This window comes from Mesoplodon bidens, assembly GCF_964165515.1.
Source record: "Mesoplodon bidens genome assembly, chromosome: 15".
Lineage (NCBI taxonomy): Eukaryota > Metazoa > Chordata > Mammalia > Artiodactyla > Ziphiidae > Mesoplodon > Mesoplodon bidens.
The window spans coordinates 56287728-56309731 of record NC_138171.1 but is presented as its reverse complement, the minus strand read 5'-3'; the positions used below and the strand labels follow the sequence as shown (position 1 = coordinate 56309731).

Here is a 22004-nt window from a genome sequence, read left to right as displayed (position 1 = left end):
TTGAGAACAGCTGTCCTATAACCTTGATCAGAAGATAGGAAACAGGGACACTAATCACAATGCTTCTGGGCGTTGATGTATCGATCACACAGAAAGGTTTCTTTTCCTTGAAAGCACTCTTTGCCATGATACGCGGGCTCAGCACAGAGTAGGCAAACTCCAATCTACTGAATTAACTGAATGAGTGCCCCCAAAGCAAACATTTCATGGAGCAATTTCATGAAGACACAGCCATGAAGTAAAGGTTGTTATGAATTAAAGTAAAGGAAGGAAGCGGGGCGGGGGGGAGGCAATGAAGGAAGAAGGAAAAAGGAAATGCAATGCAATTCACACAATCTTAAGGGAAACCACGCCCCTATCAAATAGGTAGCAAGCAAAGTACATACATATCTTTAAATGTGACTTATGGAGAGAGGAATTTAAATATTAAAAACAAATCTCTAATATGTCAGGAAGTACCCACTCTAAGGCTTCCACACTGGTTGTAATTCTCTGGTTCCCTCCCGACTTTGCCCCTAGGATTGAGCTGAAAATTAAGCTAGGATTGATCTTCTTGAGGGTAAGACAAAGCTTACTCATCTTTGTTCCCCTAGTTTCCAAATGCAGAGAACACATGCAATGTGTTCAAAATGCAAAGATGAATGTGACCATAAGCAGTACCCGACGCCAGTGTCAAGAGCCCCATAACTCTTCCAGTCAGAGTGTCGAACCTCTTCAGCAAACATGACTCCAGGTCACGCCTGGCTTTACCATGACCAATTTCAGGCATTCATTTCATAAATAAAAAACATGTAAGCGTACTTATTTTAAGATTTGGGCCCATTTGTGCACAAAGAACTTCATAACAGTAGTATTTATCACAGAGAAAAATCAAACACAATTTAAGTGTCCAATAGTGGCAAAAGGGTTCAATGAACATGGTATGAACATGGTATAAAATATCTGTGGTCTGGAGAATATTTTTAATGATATGAGATAATGCTCTGTATGACATAATCTTATGCTTCTAAAATGCTATGATCTTAGCTGTATGAAAAGAGAACTTCTTAGTAACAAGAAAATATTAATGAATGGATTACTTATAAACCAAGCCCCTACTAAACCCCACCCCCCAACCTGTACAACCAGGCTGAGGAAGTTTTCTGTTAAACCACAAAGACACAGGATTTTATATAAAGCCAATGAAAAGTGACACGAGGGAACTGCCTGAATCACAGGGGAAGTCATTAACAAACAAGGCTCTGGCAGAATACATACACACACACTCATGCGCAAACACGTTCCAGAGAAGGGCAATAATTGGACTATTGATAGGTTCAGAAAAAGACCCTTGAGAAAACTGATGAAACCTGAAAATATTTTTTCTCTTATAAAAATGACCCTCAATTAAGCTGTTGCCAATGTCAAATGCAGGATGCTGTCAAACAATTATTTCAGACAATTTAGGCCAAAGAAACCAAATTGCCACTTGATTCATTCTTTGTTCATCCTAAGAGTTGGTGCATATTTGCAATAACAACCAACATTTTATCAAATACAAGTTGAAATAAACTGATTGCCATAATTTGTCTCTTTTCTCAAGATAGTATCTCAAACCAACCTTTATTTTTATTTTATCACTATTTTCTATGAGCTACAGCTGCCATTTTTAAAATAAGCTTTTTCCGGTGCCCATAATCCTCTGATAGGAGCCCACTTGCACTTGTATCCCAGGGGAGCCAGTCAGAGTCTGCGAGGGGTGGGAGTGGGGGTAGGGCGGGGTGTACAGATCCCTTCCTGTTTCAAGCAGCATCTTTGTCTGCAGAAGGCACAGTCCACCCACTCTAGATGAGAGGATGAGGTTAGGGGCTTACTCTGAAAAAAGACTGCTGCTCTGAGGCCAGAGAGGAATTCCACACCCTGAGTGGACTCCCTGGACCCTCACCCAGCAGGACCCCTTCAGATGTGGTGATTCTAAGCCTCCATGGCTGGCTGGACCAGCTCCTTCCCCGGGGCAGCCCATGAAGGAGTGCAGGTAGAGAGAGGAAGTAGTTTGCAAGCAGGTGGGAATCGTCCCAACACAAGCTGGCCTGGCTCTTCTCACCTTGCCCAAAGTGCATTCTACTCATTACCCCGAAAGCATGATTAACATGCCAGGGGTCAGAGCCAGAGCCCTGGGACTGGAGCCGAGCTGTGTGAAGCTGGGTAAGCTGAGGTGTTGCTCTGTGCCTCAGTTTCCTTATCTATAAAATCAGAGCAATAGTACCTGTAGCATAGTATTTAATAAGTGGGAAATATTATTAGTATGTGAATGTAATGTTAATTGTGTTTTAAATGGCTTATAAAGTAAAACTGATAGTCAAGGAAGTTGGTTACCCTGGGGTCTTTAGCACCCACAGGTGGCACATGGTGGGGCTGACTCAGGGACGTGGGACCCTGGTGTGGTGGGCAGAGGAGTAGAAGGAACACAGTCAGAAAGACTTGGGTTCCAACTTTGGCAACACTCTAGCCACCAGCAGTGCGTGAGAGGTGTGAACTTGTGCAAGGGAGAAAATAGGTTCCTTACACATCAATCTCTCTGATGTTAAGTCACCTAAAATATTTTTATGATAATAATGAAAATGATGATAGTAAGATGGATAATACTAAGAGCACCATCATCACTGAACACTTAACAGGAACCAGATACTGTGTCAAGGTACTGGATTATCTTATCTGATGCGCATAAAAACCGGAGATATTCTATCCCTGCTTCCTAGCTTTGTGACCTGAAGAAGTGATTCAGCCTCCAGGACTTCGCTTCTCAGTAACATGGCAAGAACGCCAACACCTTGAGGGGCGCTGTGTAGGCTGCGGTGACAATGTGAGCAGCCGCTGACAATAACATGAGGAATAAAAAAACTGAATATTAGCCACGACGCTCAATAAGCTTGTTCATCTTCTGCCTTTTTCAGGAGAAAAAACCTGCTCCATGAGGTTCCTTCAGTGGCATCCCGGAGGACGTGAGGTTAGGAAATGAGGTTACAGTCCCCCAAGGGGGAGGGACCACAAGGCCCCACCCAGCAGGGGCCCCAGCAGGAGGCTGGTGGCTGAGGCAGCATCACACCTGCCCGGGCTCAGCCCCTCCCCCAGGCGGCAGTGCTGCAGGGACGCCTCACCTGCACTTCCACCTGCGCGCAGAGGAGGGCCTTCCGCAAAGGACACATATGAGAGAAGTTCTCTTCCTTCCTCGCGTGCGACCGTAATTTAAATCTGAAACGGACTCACGCTTCTCACTGCTGTGTGCTCAGGTTCCTCACCTGGACTGCAGACACCTGTACACACAGGACCCTGGGTTGTGATGACAGGGCACATAGGAGGCTTTACCCAAATGGGTGCTGTCCTTTTACTTCCAAATGAGTCATCCATATGCAAACATTTCTGTTAAGTAAAATTGTAAAACAAAACTAAAGCAATTTCCAGCTTATTTTACGTAGCAATATGCTAAATTTTCATGTACAGTGTTAACCATAGTCGGGGCAAGTGCCTTTTAAGTGGCAGCAAGTCCAGTAAATAAAAAAAATACCTGAACTAGTATAGGAAGTAAGAGTGTTTAGCACCAGAAGGCAGACAACAGAAGAAAGAAGAACTACAATCCTGCAGCCTGTGGAACAAAAACCACATTCACAGAAAGATAGACAAGATGAAAACGCAGAGGGCTATACACCAGATGAAGGAACAAGATAAAATCCCAGAAAAACAACTAAATGAAGTGGAGACAGGTGACCTTCCAGAAAAAGAATTCAGAATAATGATAGTGAAGATGATCCAGGACCTCGGAAAAAGAATGGAGGCAAAGGTCGAGAAGATGAAAGAAATGTTTAACAAAGACCTAGAAGAATTAAAGAACAAACAAACAAAGATGAACAATACAATAAGTGAAATGAAAACTACACTAGAAGGAATCAATAGCAGAATAACGGAGGCAGAAGAACGGATAAGTGACCTGGAAGACAAAATGGTGGAACTCACTGCTGCAGAACAGACTAAAGCAAAAAGAATGAAAAGAAATGAAGACAGCCTAAGAGACCTCTGGGACAACATTAAATGCAACAACATTCGCATTATAGGGGTCCCAGAAGGAAAAGAGAGAGAGAAAGGACCAGAGAAAATATCTGAAGAGATTATAGTCGAAAACTTCCCTAACATGGGAAAGGAAATAGCCACCCAAGTCCAGGAAGCGCAGAGAGTCCGATACAGGATAAACCCAAGGAGAAACATGCCGAGACACACAGTAATCAAACTGGCAAAAATTAAAGACAAAGGAAAACTATTGAAAGCAGAGAGGGAAAAACGACAAATAACATACAAGGGAACTCCCATAAGGTTAACAGCTGATTTCTCAGCAGAAACTCTACAAGCCAGAAGGGAGTGGAATGATATACTTAAAGTGATGAAAGGGAAGAACCTACAACCAACATTACTCTACCCAGCAAAGATCTCATTCAGATTCAAAGGAGAAATCAAAAGCTTTACAGACAAGCAAAAGCTAAGAGAATTCAGCACCACCAAACCAGCTCTACAACAAATGCTAAAGGAACTTCTCTAAGTGGGAAACACAAGAGAAGTAAAGGATCTACAAAAACAAACCCAAAACAATTAAGAAAATGGTCATAGGAACATACATATCGATAATTACCTTAAACATAAATGGATTAAATGCTCCAACCAAAAGACACAGGCTTGCTGAATGGATACAAAAACAAGACCCATCTATATGCTGTCTACAAGAGACCCACTTCAGACCTAGGGACACATACAGACTGAAAGTGAGGGGATGGAAAAAGACATTGCATGCAAATGAAAATCAAAAGAAAGCTGGAGGGGGCTTCGCTGGTGGTGCAGTGGTTGAGAGTCCGCCTGTTGATGCAGGGGACACAGGTTCGTGCCCCGGTCCGGGAAGATCCCACATGCTGCGGAGTGGCTGGGCCCGTGAGCCATGGCTGCTGAGCCTGCATGTCCGGAGCCTGTGCTCCACAATGGGAGAGGCCACAACAGTGAGAGGCCCGTGTACCGCAAAAAAAAAAAAAAAAAAAAGAAAGCTGGAGTAGCAATACTCATATCAGATAAAGTAGACTTTAAAATAAAGAATGTGGGCTTCCCTGGTGGCGCAGTGGTTGAGAGTCCACCTGCCGATGCAGGGGACACGGGTTCGTGCCCAGGTCCGGGAAGATCCCACATGCCGCGGAGAGGCTGGGCCCGTGAGCCATGGCCACTGAGCCTGCGCGTCTGGAGCCTGTGCTCTGCAACGGGAGAGGCCACAACAGTGAGAGGCCCGCATACCGCAAAAAATAAATAAATAAATAAATAAAATAAAGAATGTTACAAGAGACAAGGAAGGACACTACATAATGATCAAGGGATTAATCCAAGAAGAAGATATAACAATTATAAATACATGTTCACCCAACACAGGAGCACCTCAATACATAAGGCAACTGCTAACGGCTATAAAAGAGGAAATCGACAGTAACACAATAATAGTGGGGGAAATTAACAAATCATTTACACCAATGGACAGATCATCCAAAATGAAAATAAAGAAACAGAAGCTTTAAATGACACAGTAGACCAGATAGATTTAATTGATATTTACAGGACATTCCATCCAAAAACAGCAGATTACACTTCCTTCTCAAGTGCGCACGGAACATCCTCCAGGGTAGATCACATCTTGGGTCAGAAATCAAGCCTCAGTAAATTTAAGAAAATTGAAATCATGTCAAGCTTCTGATCACACGCTATGAGATTAGAAACAAATTAAGGGAAAAAAACGTAAAAAACACAAACATATGGAGGCTAAAGAATACATTACTAAATAACCAAGAGATCACTGAAGAAATCAAAGAGGAAATCAGAAAATACCTAGAGACAAAGGACAATGAAAACACGACGATCCAAAACCTATGAGATGCAGCAAAAGCAGTTCTAAGAGGGAAGTATATAACAATATCATCCTACCTCAAGAAACCCAATCCAAAAATGGGTGGAAGACCTAAATAGACATTTCTCCAAAGAAGACATACAGATTGCCAACAAACACATGAAAAGATGCTCAACATCACTAATCATTAGAGAAATGCAAATCAAAACTACAGTGAGGTATCACCTCACACCAGTTAGAATGGGCATCATCAGAAAATCTATAAACAACAAATGCTGGAGAGGGTGTGGAGAAAAGGGAACCCTCTTGCACTGTTAGTGGGAATGTAAATTGATACAGCCACTATGGAGAACAGTATGGAGGTTCCTTACAAAACTAAAAATAGAATTACCATATGATCCAGCAATCCCACTACTGGGCATATACCCAGAGAAAACCATAATTCAAAAAGACACATGCACCTCAATGTTCATTGCAGCACTATTTACAATAGGCAGGTCATGGAAGCAACCTAAATGTCCATCGACAGATGAATGGATAAAGAAATTGTGGTACATATATACAATGGAATATTACTCAGCCATAAAAAGGAACGAAATTGAGTCACTTGTTGAGACGTGGATGGATCTAGAGACTGTCATACAGAATGAAGTAAGTCAGAAAGAGAAAAACAAATATCGTATATTAATGCATGTATGTGGAACCTAGAAAAATGGTACAGATGAACCGGTTTGCAGGGCAGAAGTTGAGACACAGATGTAGAGAACAAATGTATGGACACCAAGGGGGGAAAACTGCGGTGGGGTGGGGATGGTGGTGTGATGAATTGGGCGATTGTGATTGACATGTATACACTGATGTGTATAAAACTGATGACTAATAAGAACCTGCAGTATTAAAAAAACAAAAAAAAAGAAGAAAAAACAAACACACACAAAAAAAGAGTGTTTAGCTAAGCGAGGGATATTTCAATTTTACAAAGGAATCCCACCGCTCATTTGAAAATGACATTAATTGCTATTTTTAAAACGTGACCTAGAAAGAAAAGATATAATATTTTGACTTCATATGCTTAAACAGACATTGCTGTTTCCCATGTCCTTGTGGCTCCTTTTTGAAATGCTGCAATGGGATTTTTCAACAAGATTTTGAGTTTTTAGTTTGAGGGTGACCTACAATACTCTGTTTTGTGCACTGCTGCCCTGGGTGCCCAGCACAGGGCCCAGGCTATTTGTTGAATGGATAAATGCTGACTTAACTTTGGGAACAGGCAGCACACACATACACATGCCAGATTCTCAATTTATAAATAGTTACTATCAGAACTTGATTTTAACTTTAATTAGCCCAACTGTTAAGGATACCTCCAAAGTGAGAAATGTAATCCATCACTTCGCACCAAATGTAGCTTCCGTAGTTGGTCTTTTATCTTGGTTTACAGTGAATGAAATACAGACATAAAATGACTAAAGCATGATGTTTTATGGTGAACTGATTGAAACATACAGCAGACCAAACCTAGAAGATGAATTCAAGACCAAATGTAAATTAAAGAGGGTAAAATTCCTCAAGCTGACATGCCCCTAGAAACTCTGAATTCTACAGATGCTCAAAAAAAGGACTGTTTGTTGAGTTCTCACTTGAAAGTCAGTTAAAAAAAGAACCAATGAGATAGATATTTTAGTGCATTTTAAACAGAGGGCATTGGGACTTCCCTGGTAGTCCCTATGCGCTTCCACTGCAGGGGGCGCGGGTTCCATCCCTGGTCAGGGAACTAAGATTCCCACATTGCCGTGTGGCCAAAAACAAACAAAGGGTGTTGTCTGATGACAGCCACTGCCATATGGACCCACTTTCTGGATTCAGAAAAATCTGGCTATGAGATTATGCATTCCAAAGTGTGTTTATTAGCACATTAATTGGTGAGGTGTGTGCTTTAAAAAAATAAATGCAGAGTCAAATCTTCTCACTAAGTTCCATAGGAATTTTCCATGTAGTTCAATGTTTCCCAACCTTTTAAACTAATACCCCTTTCGACAAAACTGAAAATAGTGTACGTTCCTCATTCACCCCAAAAAACCTCAGACTCTTTGAGACACAGTCTATCTTCCTGCATAGCCCGGAAGCCAAGAGGTTTCTTGTCTAGCTTCACTTCCTTAGTTTGTATTCTAAAAAGAATTGCTAATTCCTCTCCCTTTTTCAATATATAAAGTTATGTTAGCAAACTGCAGGCACGTCCCCAGACTCGACGTGCCTCTCCGTGCTTTGTGCCCCCTCACGTACACCCTCCCAAGAAGACGCTGCCTGCTCCGGGCAGCACCAGGAGTGAGAAGCGCTGCTCTCATGAAAGGAGGAAGCCAGACCCCAGGTAAAGCTAACTTGCCAGCTGTGGGCTTACACCACGGTCCAGGGCCAGATGACGACAAACCACCCTTCATCAAGCACATGCCACGTCCCAGGCATGAGGCTAAGTGCTCTTATACACGCCTCCCTTTACTTGATTCTCACACCAACACTATGAGGTTGGGACGAGTACCGTCCTTTAACAAGTGAGTAAACGAAGGCAGAAAGATGTTCAGCAGATTACGGGAAGCTGCTTCACTGGGGAGTAGCACCAAAGGATTTGAATCCAGGTCTGTCTGAAGCCAAGCCCACCCGCTGACCTGTGACCTTAAACGGTCCTGTAGCCCACGCTCATGAGCATGCCACCCCTCGTACTGCCATCACAAGTTCGGCCTTACCCGCACACTATCCATGCTACCTGTCATTTATCATTTTTCTTTCACTTGATGAGCTAGTTATAGTTTTTTTCTAACACATTAAACACCCAAGTGTTTGATTTTCAGTGCCCCAGGAGCCCTTCCACCTTCACCACATCACGGGCCTCCAGCGGGATGAGCTGCACCCAGGCATGCTCTCCACTGAGGAACCCGGGGCCCCTTCTGGGCAGACCTCCGGTGAGTCGGCAGTTGTGACAGGGGGGGTCATCAGAAGCAACCTGGAATTAGACGTGTGCATGTTGTGGACAAGGTCTCAGGGGAGAGAAAGAGCCTCCCGCTGTATCAGGAACGTCTCTCTAAGCCAAGGATGGGAAAACTATGGCCTGCAGGCCCACGACCTGTTAGTGTAAAGTTTTACCAGAACCCAGTCACACCCACTTGCTTATGTACCATTTGTAGCTATTTTCATGCTACAGAGGCCAAGTTGAGCAGTCGCTACAGAGACCACAGCCCAAAACGTTCACTGTCTGACCCTTTGCAGGGAAAGTTTGCTGACCCCTGCTCTAGGTGATGCATTTCCCATCCAAAAGTCAGCTGGTAAATACCAATCCAGAGGTAACATGGACATTACCTGTAATTCTGCTGATTAGTAGATATGAATCAAGTTTAACTCAATTCTATATTTATTTATTGAGAGGCTACTATGTGATAGTCTAGGCTAAGGGCTGGGATTATAGAGGTGAACAAAGCTGGGACTCCATTTCCTGGAGGAATCAGGATGGAAACAAATAATTTCAATACAACTCAATATTAGATGTCAGAGTAGGATTTGATGTTTCATTCTTCCTGTTAAGTAGACCCTGGAAACCTGACCTTTTTGTTCTTTAAAACTTTGAAATTCTAAAATCATAACAGTACATGGGCTAAGATCTCTTTCTAGGTTTTTTTTTAAAAGCATAAATAGAGGTGAAACTATAATTCTGTGAAATTACTCATTAGCTTTTACAGGAAAGATCAACTTATTGGAATTTTTCATAACTGCCAAATTTGCTCTGGGCTTTCTACTACACAGTTCTAATCTCTATGTTGAGAATGGAAAAAAGAAAAGGTATCGAGACATCAAGGGAAACAGGGTCAGTTAAAGAGCTAGACTTTTGTTTTTTAAGATTGAGTTTTTAAATTGAAATCCGTATTAACTGGGTCACATATTAACCTTCTGCTGAAAAAGGCATGAGGGATACAGACAATGGCCAGGAGGTTCGACTGAGATTTCATTATCTACTATCTTTGCAACTCCAACTAGGTATCAGGTGAATTAAGGGGAAAACCGATTTCTACATCCTGTGGATGTGATGAAATTATCCTCAGGCAAAGCAAAGAAGATGGAAAACAACTGTGCTGCTTCACATCTGTGCATCTGTCCTGCCCCGATAACTGTTTATTTGTACTGGTTATTGACAACATTTTTGCATCATACAGAGGTTTTTTTAATTGAGCTTCAAAAGGAGAAACAGAATGCATCTGTTTCTAGGGAAACCTGAGCTCGGAGGCTGGAGGCTTTGATTCAAAGAACGCATCCCTACACACATGGTGGCCCATTGTATAATAACAGCCCTCCTCCTCATTTACCTTATCCCATTTAGAAAATTAATGCCACGATGTGAGATGATTGTTGATACTCATTATTAAATCATTTATTCATCCCACAGAATGATTCAGAATTATTCATTAAGCTTGATGGAAGGAAGCTGGGTGTTACCTCCATGGTGGTTTGAGGAGGGATGTGCTCTTTAAAAGGATATTTTATAACAACACAATTATCATAATTAAAAGCTACCCTGATATTCTGATAAGCTTTTGACATATTTTTGAGTACTGGCATTTTAGCACAAGGAGATAAATGAGGCTGAAATAGTATTAGGGAATAATATTGCTGTGGGGAAAAAAAGCTGGAGGCAGTATTAAACACCATCTGCCATCATCACCCCCAATTTGATCATGGTCTTTAAGTTATGAATTTCACAAAATGTCACCTGAACTTCTGGCTTTCCAAAATGAGTTCAAGAATTACATGGCTGTGACCTAAGCAATCTCCAGCATTACTGAGTCGTGGGGGCCTGCATTCCCCATGAGAGCCCATCTACCTGTGCTCCCAAACCAAGCTGGCCCCTCAGGCTGCCACGGAGCTGTGACTGCATCTGATCCCAATATCTTCCCAACGCTGCCGATGCTTTGTTCTGAGTTTGAAAGGCCATTAAGCAAAGGGCCTGGTTTGGGAAGCCACTCAAACTGACAGGTGACTGCAGGAAGGGCACCCTTCTCTCTGCTTTTGCCTGGTCAAGCAGGTCTAAAGGAAGATCCTAAGGCCAGTGACCAAGAAGAGCACGCCTGCCCATAAGTGAAGGTGGTACCTGATGGGAACAGCAGGGGGCCACTTGGGAAGAGAGCAACTGACTGCTGGGTGAGCCTGGAAAGTCAGCATGTGGGTCAGAGCAGAGTCACACACATGGCCTGACCCAAGACCGAAGGACCAGGAGGCTGCATGATGTGTGCCCGACACTGGGAACACACCACGCAGAGGCTGCGCCCGGGAGTTCCACCGAGTGGGACCTGATCCGCTCTGTGCCAGGTGCACAGAGGGTGCTAAACAGAGAAATGAGCTGGACTGGTTGGCCACTGAGGGAAGGAGCCTGCATCAGAGGTTCATCTTTCACTCATTCCACAAACTCTGATGAAGCATTTATTATAGGCTAAGACCTGAGCCAGGCCTCCCCTGCACTCAAGGAGTTGAGAGTCTAGGGGGGCTTCAGACAGGTTGACACTTACAAATGCACTGGGAGCAAGGGAAGCTGAGGAAGAACCTGGCAGGGCAGGGCTGGGGCACCTCGTACAGAAAGTCGAGGCGGCGTTGGCCAGATGAAATGGAAGAGGCAGAGACAGTGACAAAGGGTGAGGACAGCCTTATCCTATGTATGAAGGGGCCTCAGAAGGGTAGATGCTGTTGGGCTACATACTCCTCTGGATGTAGTGGAGAATGGACCAGAATGGGGCAAGAGTAGGGCAGGGGGACCAAGTCAAAGCTGTTGCTACCACCCAGCTGAGAGGCAATGGTGGCCTAAAGGAGTGGACAGGCTGGAGAGCTATTAAAGAGGTAGAATTAAAGGCACATGAAGTATCTATCTTCCTGGGCAAGGAGGCCCTACTGGAGAAGAATCCATCAGAGTTCCAGAACCAGAGGTCGTTAAGAGCTAGTAAGATTATTTACAGTAGCCAAGACATGGAAGCTACTCAAGTGCCCATCAGTAGACAACTGGATTAAGAAGATGTGATACACACACACACACACACACACACACACACACACACACACACAGGAATATTAGCCATAAAAAAGAAGGAATACTGCCATCTGCAGCAACATGGATGGACCTAAAGACTATTATGCCCAGTGACATAAGTCAGACAGAGAAAGACAAATACTATATGATATCACTTATATGTGGAATCTAAAAAATAATACCAATGAATGTATATGCAAAACAGAAACAGACTTACAGACATAGAAAACAAACTTGTGGTTATCAAAGGGGAGAGGGAAGGGAGAAGGGACAAATTAGGGGTATGGAATTAACAGATACCAACCACTACATATAAAATAGATAAGTAACAAGGATATACTGTACAACACAGGGAATTATACCCAATATCTTGTAATAATTTATAATGGAGTATAATCTGCAAAAATATGGAATCACTATGTTGTATACTTGAAACTAACACAGTATTGTTAATCAATTATACTTCTGTTGAAAAATAAAGAGCAGATAAGAAAACTAGTCTCTCTGATCTGTCTCATGCTCAGCAAGCAACCTCCTGATTATAACTCGGCCTCCCATGCTGTGTTGCCTATGGGAAGAGACTGCACTGTTAGGGTTAAGGGGAGGATTTCCGCCTTGCTCTAAATTAATAAAATGTAAAATAGATAGCTAATGGGAAGCAGCCGCATAGCAGAGGGAGATCAGCCTGGTGCTTGGTGACCACCTAGAGGGGTGGGATAGGGAGGGTGGGAGGGAGATGCGAGAGGGAGGAGATATGGGGATACACGTATATGCATAGCTGATTCACTTTGTTATAAAGCAGAAACTAACACACCAATGTAAAGCAATTATACTCCAATAAAGAAGTTTAAAAAAATTTTTTTATAGGGAGGGTGGGAGGGAGGGAGACGCAAGAGGGAAGGAATGTGGGAACAGATGTATATGTATGACTAATTCACTTTGTTATAAAGCAGAAACTAATAAAAAAAATTTAAAAAAATTTTTTTTAATTAATAAAATGCCATTCTGGTGGTAGATATCAGTCTCTGTGAGCTGCGGCAATTGGAGCCCACCTCCGAGACACAGACCAGCTCTGGGGGTGCCAACAAATCCTCCCTGAGCTTACAGGGCTGCAGGCCTGATGGGGGAGGTGGCTGGTGCATCCCAGATGCGATGTCACCCTCTGGAGTTCCTGGGGGTGGGCAGCAGGATTCCCCCGAGGATGCCCTGTTAGAGCTGGGGTCGCCCTCTTTATAAACGCCTCCAGGTCTCAGTATCTGGGGCTGCTCCTGGGCTGCATGTGCTCCGTCCTACAGTGGGAAACCCAGAACCCCATGCCACTCAAGGATGTGGCTGACAACAAAGAGCAGCCAGGGGATGGCATTCGCATCATTTAACATTTGATATAAAAGGAATCATTTCGGTGGCACTAAGTGTTCTCTCTGGCATTATTCTCTGTTACAAAATAGTCTCCGCGGTGGTGCTGATGCCATCTTGACACTTCATTTCCTTGTCAACAAAAACAAAAAAAGTTGGTTTTCTGCACCAACTGAAGCATGGCATAAAATTTCAAAGGCTTTGATAAAAGTTTTCCAACTTCATCTCCATGGAACGGTTGGAAAACGTCTCCAATTATGCAGGCTTTTTGTAAAATGTCTCGAAAATACAGAAGGGCCTATTGTACTTTTCACAAGTAAATGTGAACACATTTAATGCTCAAAGGTGAAAAGAGTGCCAGGATTTTTTTTTTAATGAATGCTTGCTACTTATTGGGTCAGGCCCCCTCCCTCCCCCTCCCCCCTAACAAATAAAGGAATGTATTTATATTTTAGAGGCGTTTGATGAAGTACACTCTGGAAAGATCTGAAAGGAGGCATTAGGACCAAAACAAGAGACACAACAGCCGTCAAAATTGGAATCCTGCCAAGGCAGTGGTAACGCAGGGAAGCGGCTGAGAACGCGCCATTTCTCATGAGAGGAAAGCTGCAGCTGCTCCCAGGAGGAGAAATGAGGTGTGTGGGCTGGCGGTGCACACAGCACCACCGGAACTGAGATCTCTAGAAATGGAATGCCCTCATTGTGTGTGTGTGTGTGCTCACATAAGTGTCATATGTATGATTAGCTTAAAATTCACAGCAGGGTAAGATCTGACTAAACAGATTTCTCCTCTTACTTCTGGAGGAGAACTCAGTCCACCTCACTAAAGGGACACTGATGAGGCTCCAGGACCTGCCCTATAGCCACGTTCCAGGATTTCCCGGGTTACACCGAATACTGGTAGGGGTTGGCTCTTAAATATCATCTGCCCTTGGGCAAGTTCCTGCTTCCCAGAGAAATGAGAAAAGATACTCCTGGCGTCTTCCTTTGCCTGGGGCACATACAGCCACGCTCAGACCAGACCCGCCTGGTCCCCCCGCCCCCCAATAACCCCCAACCTGCAGGGTCCCCATGCTCAGCTGTGAGCAGCTATGACTTCAGTACTCAGCTTGGGGCTGTTCTAATCCTGTCCAGGCCCCTTCTCACTGAATCCTCACAGCCACCCCATGAGAGAGCTACTTCTGCTACTCCTACTTTACAGACGAGGAAGCTGAGGCTCGGAGGGCAAGGCAGCTCATCTAAGGCCACACAGCCGTGAGTGCCAGAGCTGGGATTAGAATCCAGTCCTGCCCAAAGCCCCATCCTCTCTCCCCTCTGCCAGGCCGCAGAGGGGCATGAGAAGGATCTGGACACCTCCTCTCCAGATCACCCTTCCACCCAGACAGCTGGGGCCCCAGGCCTACCTGCTTGGGAGAACTTGTCTGCCATCTCCTTCCGCACCAACTTGGTGAGGTTGAAGTAGTCGTCATCCTCGTCGATGCTCTGCAGGAACAGCGGGATGTGCTGGAAGACGATGGCATGCTGGCACTTCTGCTGCCCTGCGATGCTCAGCTGCTGGTCCAGCCACTGGTCCTGGGCCTGCTTCAAGGTAGGGCACATGGAGGCATCGTATAAGAACTGGGAGTTGAGGATGAGGAACAGGACGCCCCCAACCCAGAAGCTGAAATAGTCATCTCCCCAAGTCCGCTGGAACTCCGCGATGGTCTCGGGGGTGGGGACATTGCCCACGTCATGGTTGCCGCTGACAAGGACCAGTGGGATCTCGCTGTCCACGGTCCTGAGCACCCGCTGCAGGTCCTCCGTCTGCTCCTTCCGCCAGGGCGTCCCTGGAAGAGTGAGGGTCATGTCCTGAAACGGCTGAGGCTGTTTGTGCCTTTATAATATCAAATTAGAGAATAATCTAGAAATCCACTCAACTGGACACATGGAAACTGCAAAAAGCAGTCATATGTTAAAAACAAATCAACAAATGAGGTGGGAACTTCTGTCCTCCTTCCCCTCAAAATTCAGTGTCTAACTGGCCATCGGACCCCAAATTGCTGATTGAGTGATGGGGTAGAGTCATTCTAATTGTAAATATTAGTGAAGCTGAATTTCTATCTTTTATTTAGAAAATAAATATAAATAGTTGTGACTTTTCTGCCCTGTTTCAAGGGGTCATCAAATGCACCCCTGAAGTGTATGGACCCAGCTCTGAACGCTAACCTCAAACGACAGCTATTTAAGTTTTTCTTACCATACACACGACCGTGCAGACTGTGTGACCACCTTTATGGGAAAAATTCTTAGAATCCAAATGGCTACATCAACTGGCATGTGTATCTTGCCAAACCTTCCCCATACAGGGGAAGAGGCATTTTATATTCTACTAGCAGTGTGTTAGAGGGCAGGGGCTCAATGCCTTAATATGAAGCACATTCCCCCTGGCACTCAGGAGTCAGTATGGAGATGATTATTTGCACAAAGAGTGGGTTCCCTCCGCCCTCAGATTCCCGGCTTCCACGCTTCCTGTAATAATGTATTAAAACCTTAATAAATGGGCTTTGAGATGACCAATTTAATTCCAGATCTGTTTTTTTTTTGGTGCTAATTTATTCAACAAATATTTATCGAGTATTGACTATGTATAAGGTACTGATTTAGCTACCAGGGTGAGCTGTGAGTCAAGGAGACACAAACCCTTCCTTTCAAACTAGTGAGTCAGACAACCTGTCAAGTAAATTACAGAAGCACACCCATCTGTATCAGATGTTATTAAGCATGATTGAGAAAAGCAAAGCGGGGAAAGGACATGATTCCTGAGAGTCCTGAGGAATAAGCTCAGCATCCTGCAAAGACAGCATATGAAAAATGATGAAAGAGAGAAGCCCCCCTTCACGAGGGATGATAAAAATTCACCTGAAAAATGCTGCCATGAGCAGATGAAAATTATACCCCACATTTCATTTCCATCATGAATTAAAAAGAAAGCAGCAAAGTCTTTACAAAGCAATTACAGCTAAGAAAGAAGAACATAAAGCAGAAATAAAGGAATTCAGTTTAGATGGTCAGAAAACAGGCAGATGTGAAATAGGAACTGGTAGAACTAACTCAGGAAAGAAAGAGAGGGAAATGACAAAGCCACTTTAGAAATTACAACCACAAGATTAGCAGTGAGGTCTCCTTTCCAGCAAGTATATGCCTGCTTTTCTAAATACCCCATGAGAGTGTGTACAGAATGTGCGCGCTCTAACTGTTGAATACAGAGTCCCTCATATTTCCACTCCATCAAACTTGTTAATGGGGTGATTCAAACCTCCTATGTCATTATTCTTTGCTTTTGGCCTATTGATCTGTATCAGTTTCTGAAAGGCCTGGTTAGGTCATCACTCTAATTATGGATCGATTGATTTCTCTTGGTAATTCTGCCAAGTCTGGTGTTCATTTACTTTTAGCTATGTTGTTAGACACTTAAGAGTTCAGAACACCCATATCTCACTGAAATATTTTTATATTTAATCCTAATAAAATAAATAAATGAAGAGAAAATAAAGAGGTAGATCTGTATGGATGTTCTGGAAAGATCTGTAATATATATTAAATTAAAAAGGTAAGACATGGAGTAGAAAAAAATCACACATAAATTTTAAAAAGGCTTACACATATTCATATATTATGGATAGAACTTCTCCAAAGATGCAAAGGAAACTATCAACTCTGGTTAAATCTGGGAAACAGAAGCGGGGAGTGAAGGAGACTTTCACATTTGATTTAAAACCTTTTATACTACATTTTTAAAGTTCCTTCCTTTCTTCCTCACTTTTTCCAAGCTTATCTATCAGTTTCATTTTTAAAAAGAATTAAATTTTAAAAAGCTTATGTATTATTTTCATTTTTAAAAAAAGAATTAAAAAAAAAATCCTTAGCCTCAGGATCCTAAGGGTTAAAGAAAATTTAGGGGAGGCCAGTCAGGCGGCTACATTACCAGTAGACCCTAATCTCGGGGGTGAGTGGAATTTACTGGGGAAAGGCTGGCTGATCCCCACAGAAAGAGCTCAGGCGAGGGGAGAAGCAGGTCCTGCCTAGCACTGGGGACCAGGAAGCCTATCCCTCGGTGGTGCTGGGGATTTGCCTACAGACAGCATCTGCTTCCTCACTGGTCTGGGCTGGCCCTGGGGCTCCTGGTTTGAAGAGGCCACTGACTGATGTTGCTTCCTTAGCTGAACTTGGACTGTGGGTATCTGTGTTGACTCTAAACCCCTCTAAGACCCCACTGGTCTGTTCTTTTCCCATGTGAACAGACTGCTAGTTAGAGAGGATGAATCCTTTATGGCCTTGAACATGATAAACCATCTCAAAGGGACTCCATGAACCAACAGTAATTTATCACTACTTTTTGCAACCAGTTTTCTAAAAGACCCCAAAACTACCACAATTGTCTCCTTCTTTCCACTGACTTAGGGATTTTCTGACACTCAATACTAGCCAATATTTACCGAGCACTTACTCCAGGACAGGCACTGTTCTAAGAACTGTACGTGTATTAACTCAGGTGACAACCAGTGGAGAACTTGAACTTGGTGCTCCGGCTCAGAGTGCTGCCTCTCGTTACAGTGCCCTGGTCACAGTGTATTATGAAGTCCTGATCCACAGGACAAGGGCTTTATAATACACTGGGGTGCAGAGTGTCTCTCATTCTTGATTTTCAAAAGACATTTCATCACAATGCTTCATACACTGACTGAGGCAGACACAAAGAATGTTCAAGTAGCTAATGACCATACACAGAAAAGTTAAAAATGAGCACCTCAGAAGACAGACTTAGGGGCTTCCCTGGTGGCGCAGTGGTTGAGAGTCTGCCTGCGGATGCAGGGGACGCAGGTTCGTGCCCCGGTCTGGGAAGATCCCACATGCCACGGAGCGGCTGGGCCTGTGAGCCATGGCCACTGAGCCTGCGCGTCTGGAGCCTGTGCTCCGCAACGGGAGAGGCCACAACAGTGAGAGGCCCACATACTGCAAAAAAATAAATAAATAAATAAAAAATAAACACATATAACTAACTGCATGTATGTTAATTACACATACATCACACTGCCATGTACGCACACACACACATTTATGTTTCTAATCAGAAAGTCATTAGAACTGAACAAAACTGGATGACTTTACATAGATGCTGGACAAGCCCAGACGTCTTTGCAAGGCTCATCATCTTCAGGGCATGTGCAGTAGGTGTGGTGAGTACCTGGCAACATTTTTCTCCCCAAGGGATGGCACCCCAGAGAGACTGATCAGAGCAGTGTGGGACCAGGCTTTTCTCATCTGTGGCTTTTTCCACTGTGGAGAAGGAAGCCTTTGCCCTTAAAAAACAAATATTGGATTCTCTTCCGTATTCTTCTTAACTGTCCCTGATATCAGACACCTATGTGTGGCTTGGCTTCAGTTGCTAGCAAGCCTTTCTCAAAGAGGTGTTCAGGGTCTGTGTTCTCAGCGTTCTCTCCCAGGGATCTGTGTTGCAGCTAAAGAACCTTCTTCTTCTCGGAACTTCTGACATTAACTTGGGTTTTCGATTTTATACAGGTCTATCAAAGCTTAGTTTACAGCTCAAGATGATTAAACAAAATTATACGTTATTACTAGGATAAAACTCCCATGCCCGGTTCATTTATTCCACAATTAAACTCTTGTGGGCATGGCACATTAAAAGTAAACATCAGAATGTACCTGGGATGGCTATTCATGGAATACTGCCATAATATTTCAGAAGCAATGGTAAAACCCTTGGAAGGATGAGATGAACTCTTGGCCATGTAGCTTTTCTTAGGATTGTAACGCACTGCAATTTATTGTTTATTGAGAACCCAAGTGGTTACTTCATTTCCAAGAACAGAGGTGTCCATGTTATTGCCATTTTCCACCCCCAGACTAGGGCTCCAACTCCTGAAGGGAAAATAACCACCATGCGTCACTTAAAGTATATCTTAACCAGAAGTGCAGGCAGCTACTGCAGAAATTTTTGTGCGTACCTGCCAAGCACAAAACATCATGATAATACACATTTGTTTCCCCCTTTGGGGGTAAAGGAAAACAGAAGCTGCTGCAAAGCACTGGAGAATATAGCCTGGTTACAGAAAAGATAGAACAAGAAACAAGCATTGAACTCACGTGCTTCCATTTCCCTTGAACCACCCACCCCAGCCAGCAACACGTAGTGATGCAAAATCCCACCAGCAGATTACTTATAAGAACCATCCACCTCTGAGACCTTCACAGCATTTTCTCTCCTCTGTGGAGGTCGTCTAAAGAAGAGATACTGTGAAATGATTTCAACAGGGTTATGAATCTGTTCACTGTTTTAGTAAGAAGTTTTTCTTCCTTTTTTATTTTATTTTATTTTATTTTATTTATTTATTTATTTATTTATTTATTTTTTGCGGTACGTGGGCCTCTCACTGTTGTGGCCTCTCCCATTGCTGAGCACAGGCTCCGGATGTGCAGCCTCAGCAGCCATGGCTCACGGGCCCAGCCGCTCCGCGGCATGTGGGATCCTCCCGGACCGGGGCACGAACCCGTGTCCCCTGCATCGGCAGGCGGACTCTCAACCACTGCGCCACCAGGGAAGCCCTCTTCCTTTTTAAAATACAAACAAGGAAACCAACGTTCTCTGCAGCAAAGCGACAGGATAGGATGTTGCTTAGTTAATGAAAATAAGACCTCTATATTCCCCAGTCCCTGAAGGCACAAGAACTCAAACGAGAACTGATGATAATACACTCAACCACTGGCAGGAAAAGTTAAATGAAATAGTGGAAGAGTAGAGAAACAGTCAGGTGAGGTAATGGGCCACTCATCCAGGGGGATCTAGGGTGGACTTCCCAGTTCAATACCAGCAGCAGCGAAAAGAACAACAAAATCAATGCGGCCCTCGAGGAAGCCCATGCTGAGCACTTACTTGCAAACCAAACGACTTCTCCAGCTGAGGCCGGCGCAGGGGAGGCAGGTGACTCAGCCTGTGATGGGGAAGGATTTCCTGGCAGAGAGACCGCTGCTGCTGCACTTTGTCCAATCCTTTCACACCCACAGAGCCTCCTGCCTGCCCCAGCTCCTAGGTGTACCCTCCCACCTGGGACCTGGCACAGACGCTGGCTTCCCCACGGCACCCCCAGGCTGGGCTGTTAAGTGATGGGTGGTCTCCAGCAGCATTTTCTTGGCACAGTGAAGATGCCTGGTAGATATGTGTATGGATTTGGTCTAATTTGACTGAGTACAGAAATTAATAGGAGGGGCTTCCCTAGAGGTCCAGTGGTTAAGACGTAGCCTTCCAGGGGCTTCCCTGGTGGTGCAGTGGTTGAGAGTCCGCCTCCTGATGCAGGGGACACGGGTTCGTGCCCCGGTCCGGGAGGATACCACATGCCACGGAGCAGCTGGGCCCGTGAGCCATGGCCGCTGAGCCTGTGCGTCCGGGGCCTGTGCTCCGCAACGGGAGAGGCCACAACGGTGAGAGGCCCGTGTACCACAAAAAACAACAACAACAACAAAAAAGACGTAGCCTTCCAACGCAGGGGGTGCGGCTTCGATCCCTGGTGGGGGAGCTAAGATCCCACATGCCTCAGGGCCAAAGAATCAAAACATAAAACAGAAGGAATATTGTAACAAATTCAGTAAAGACTTAAAAAAGAAATGGTGTACATCAAAAAATCTTAAAAAAAAAAAAAGAAATTAATAGGAAGATACTGGGATATGCGTGGAACACCCATTTCTCGTCCCTCCTCTTCCTAATTTCAGCAGCAGGTTATCGGCGGGGCAGCCTTAGAACCCTTGCTCCTCAGTCCAGGCCTTCTGACAAGAACAGAAGTCCAGCAGCTTCTCCACCCAGTTCCAAACCAACTTCTACACACACACACTGTTCTTCTGGTCTTCTAAAGTCTCTTTTCCTAACAGAGTTGTGGGCAATTTTTATGCAATTGAAGGCATGACGTATGGCTTCTTGCAATCTGTGAAGCTGTAAACAGGTAGCAGCATCTGCCTCTTATGGACTGAATTGCTCCCACACCCCCAAAATTCATACACTGAAATCCTAACCCCTGTCCAGGAAAGCTAACCCTTTCTCCTCTACTTAAATTCCTCTCTACCCATCCTTCCCGCATCCTAGAACCGGCAAGACCATGTTTCCTCTCCCCTAGTTATAGCTCACTGCCCAGAGGACCGCAATACCCTCCTGACCGGCCCATCTGCCACGAGCACCCCTGGACAAGCTGTTCTCACACAGCCATCGGCATGAGTTATTTTTCAGCCAGGCCACCAGCGTGTTGAATCATTCACCTCTCCCGATCACAAACTATTCAAAGTTTCATAAATTTAATCTCACCTTCTTATACTTTATCCCATCTGATCCTCACATTGTCCCTTTGGTGGCCCAATGGATGGCCTTGTGGCACCTTACGCAAGAGACATCTTCTGAAAACCCTGCCCAATTCACAACGTGCATATTTCCAGATGATGCGTGAAACAGAATGGTACTTCTTACCAGCTGAAGTGTCCCTGCCACTTTGCAAAAGCAACCAAGAGTTTTGCATTTACAGTAAGTCCCCTACATAGGAACCTTCAAGTTGTGAACTTTCAAACATGCTAACATGTGTTCGCATGTCCAATTACATAAGTTAGCTCACGTGTCTGGCGTACACTGTCACGAGCGTGCATCCTCTACAG

At 44.3% G+C, this 22004-nt stretch overlaps 1 protein-coding gene across 5 annotated transcripts in view; it reads right to left on the bottom strand.

The window, feature by feature from the left end:
- CPPED1 (calcineurin like phosphoesterase domain containing 1) overlaps nt 1-22004 on the bottom strand; it is a 129310-nt gene that overhangs the window by 25300 nt on the left and 82006 nt on the right. For 2 of the 5 annotated variants that reach the window (XM_081257004.1, XM_081257007.1), the window contains one exon: nt 14720-15142. The exons of 1 other annotated variant lie outside the window; for it this stretch is intronic. In XM_081257004.1, coding sequence (XP_081113130.1) covers nt 14720-15142 — 423 coding nt within the window. Of the gene's footprint in view, nt 1-13097; nt 13250-13353; nt 13449-14719; nt 15143-22004 lie in introns of those variants that run through there. 2 more of the 5 variants (XM_081257006.1, XM_081257005.1) reach the window with 2 other exon arrangements.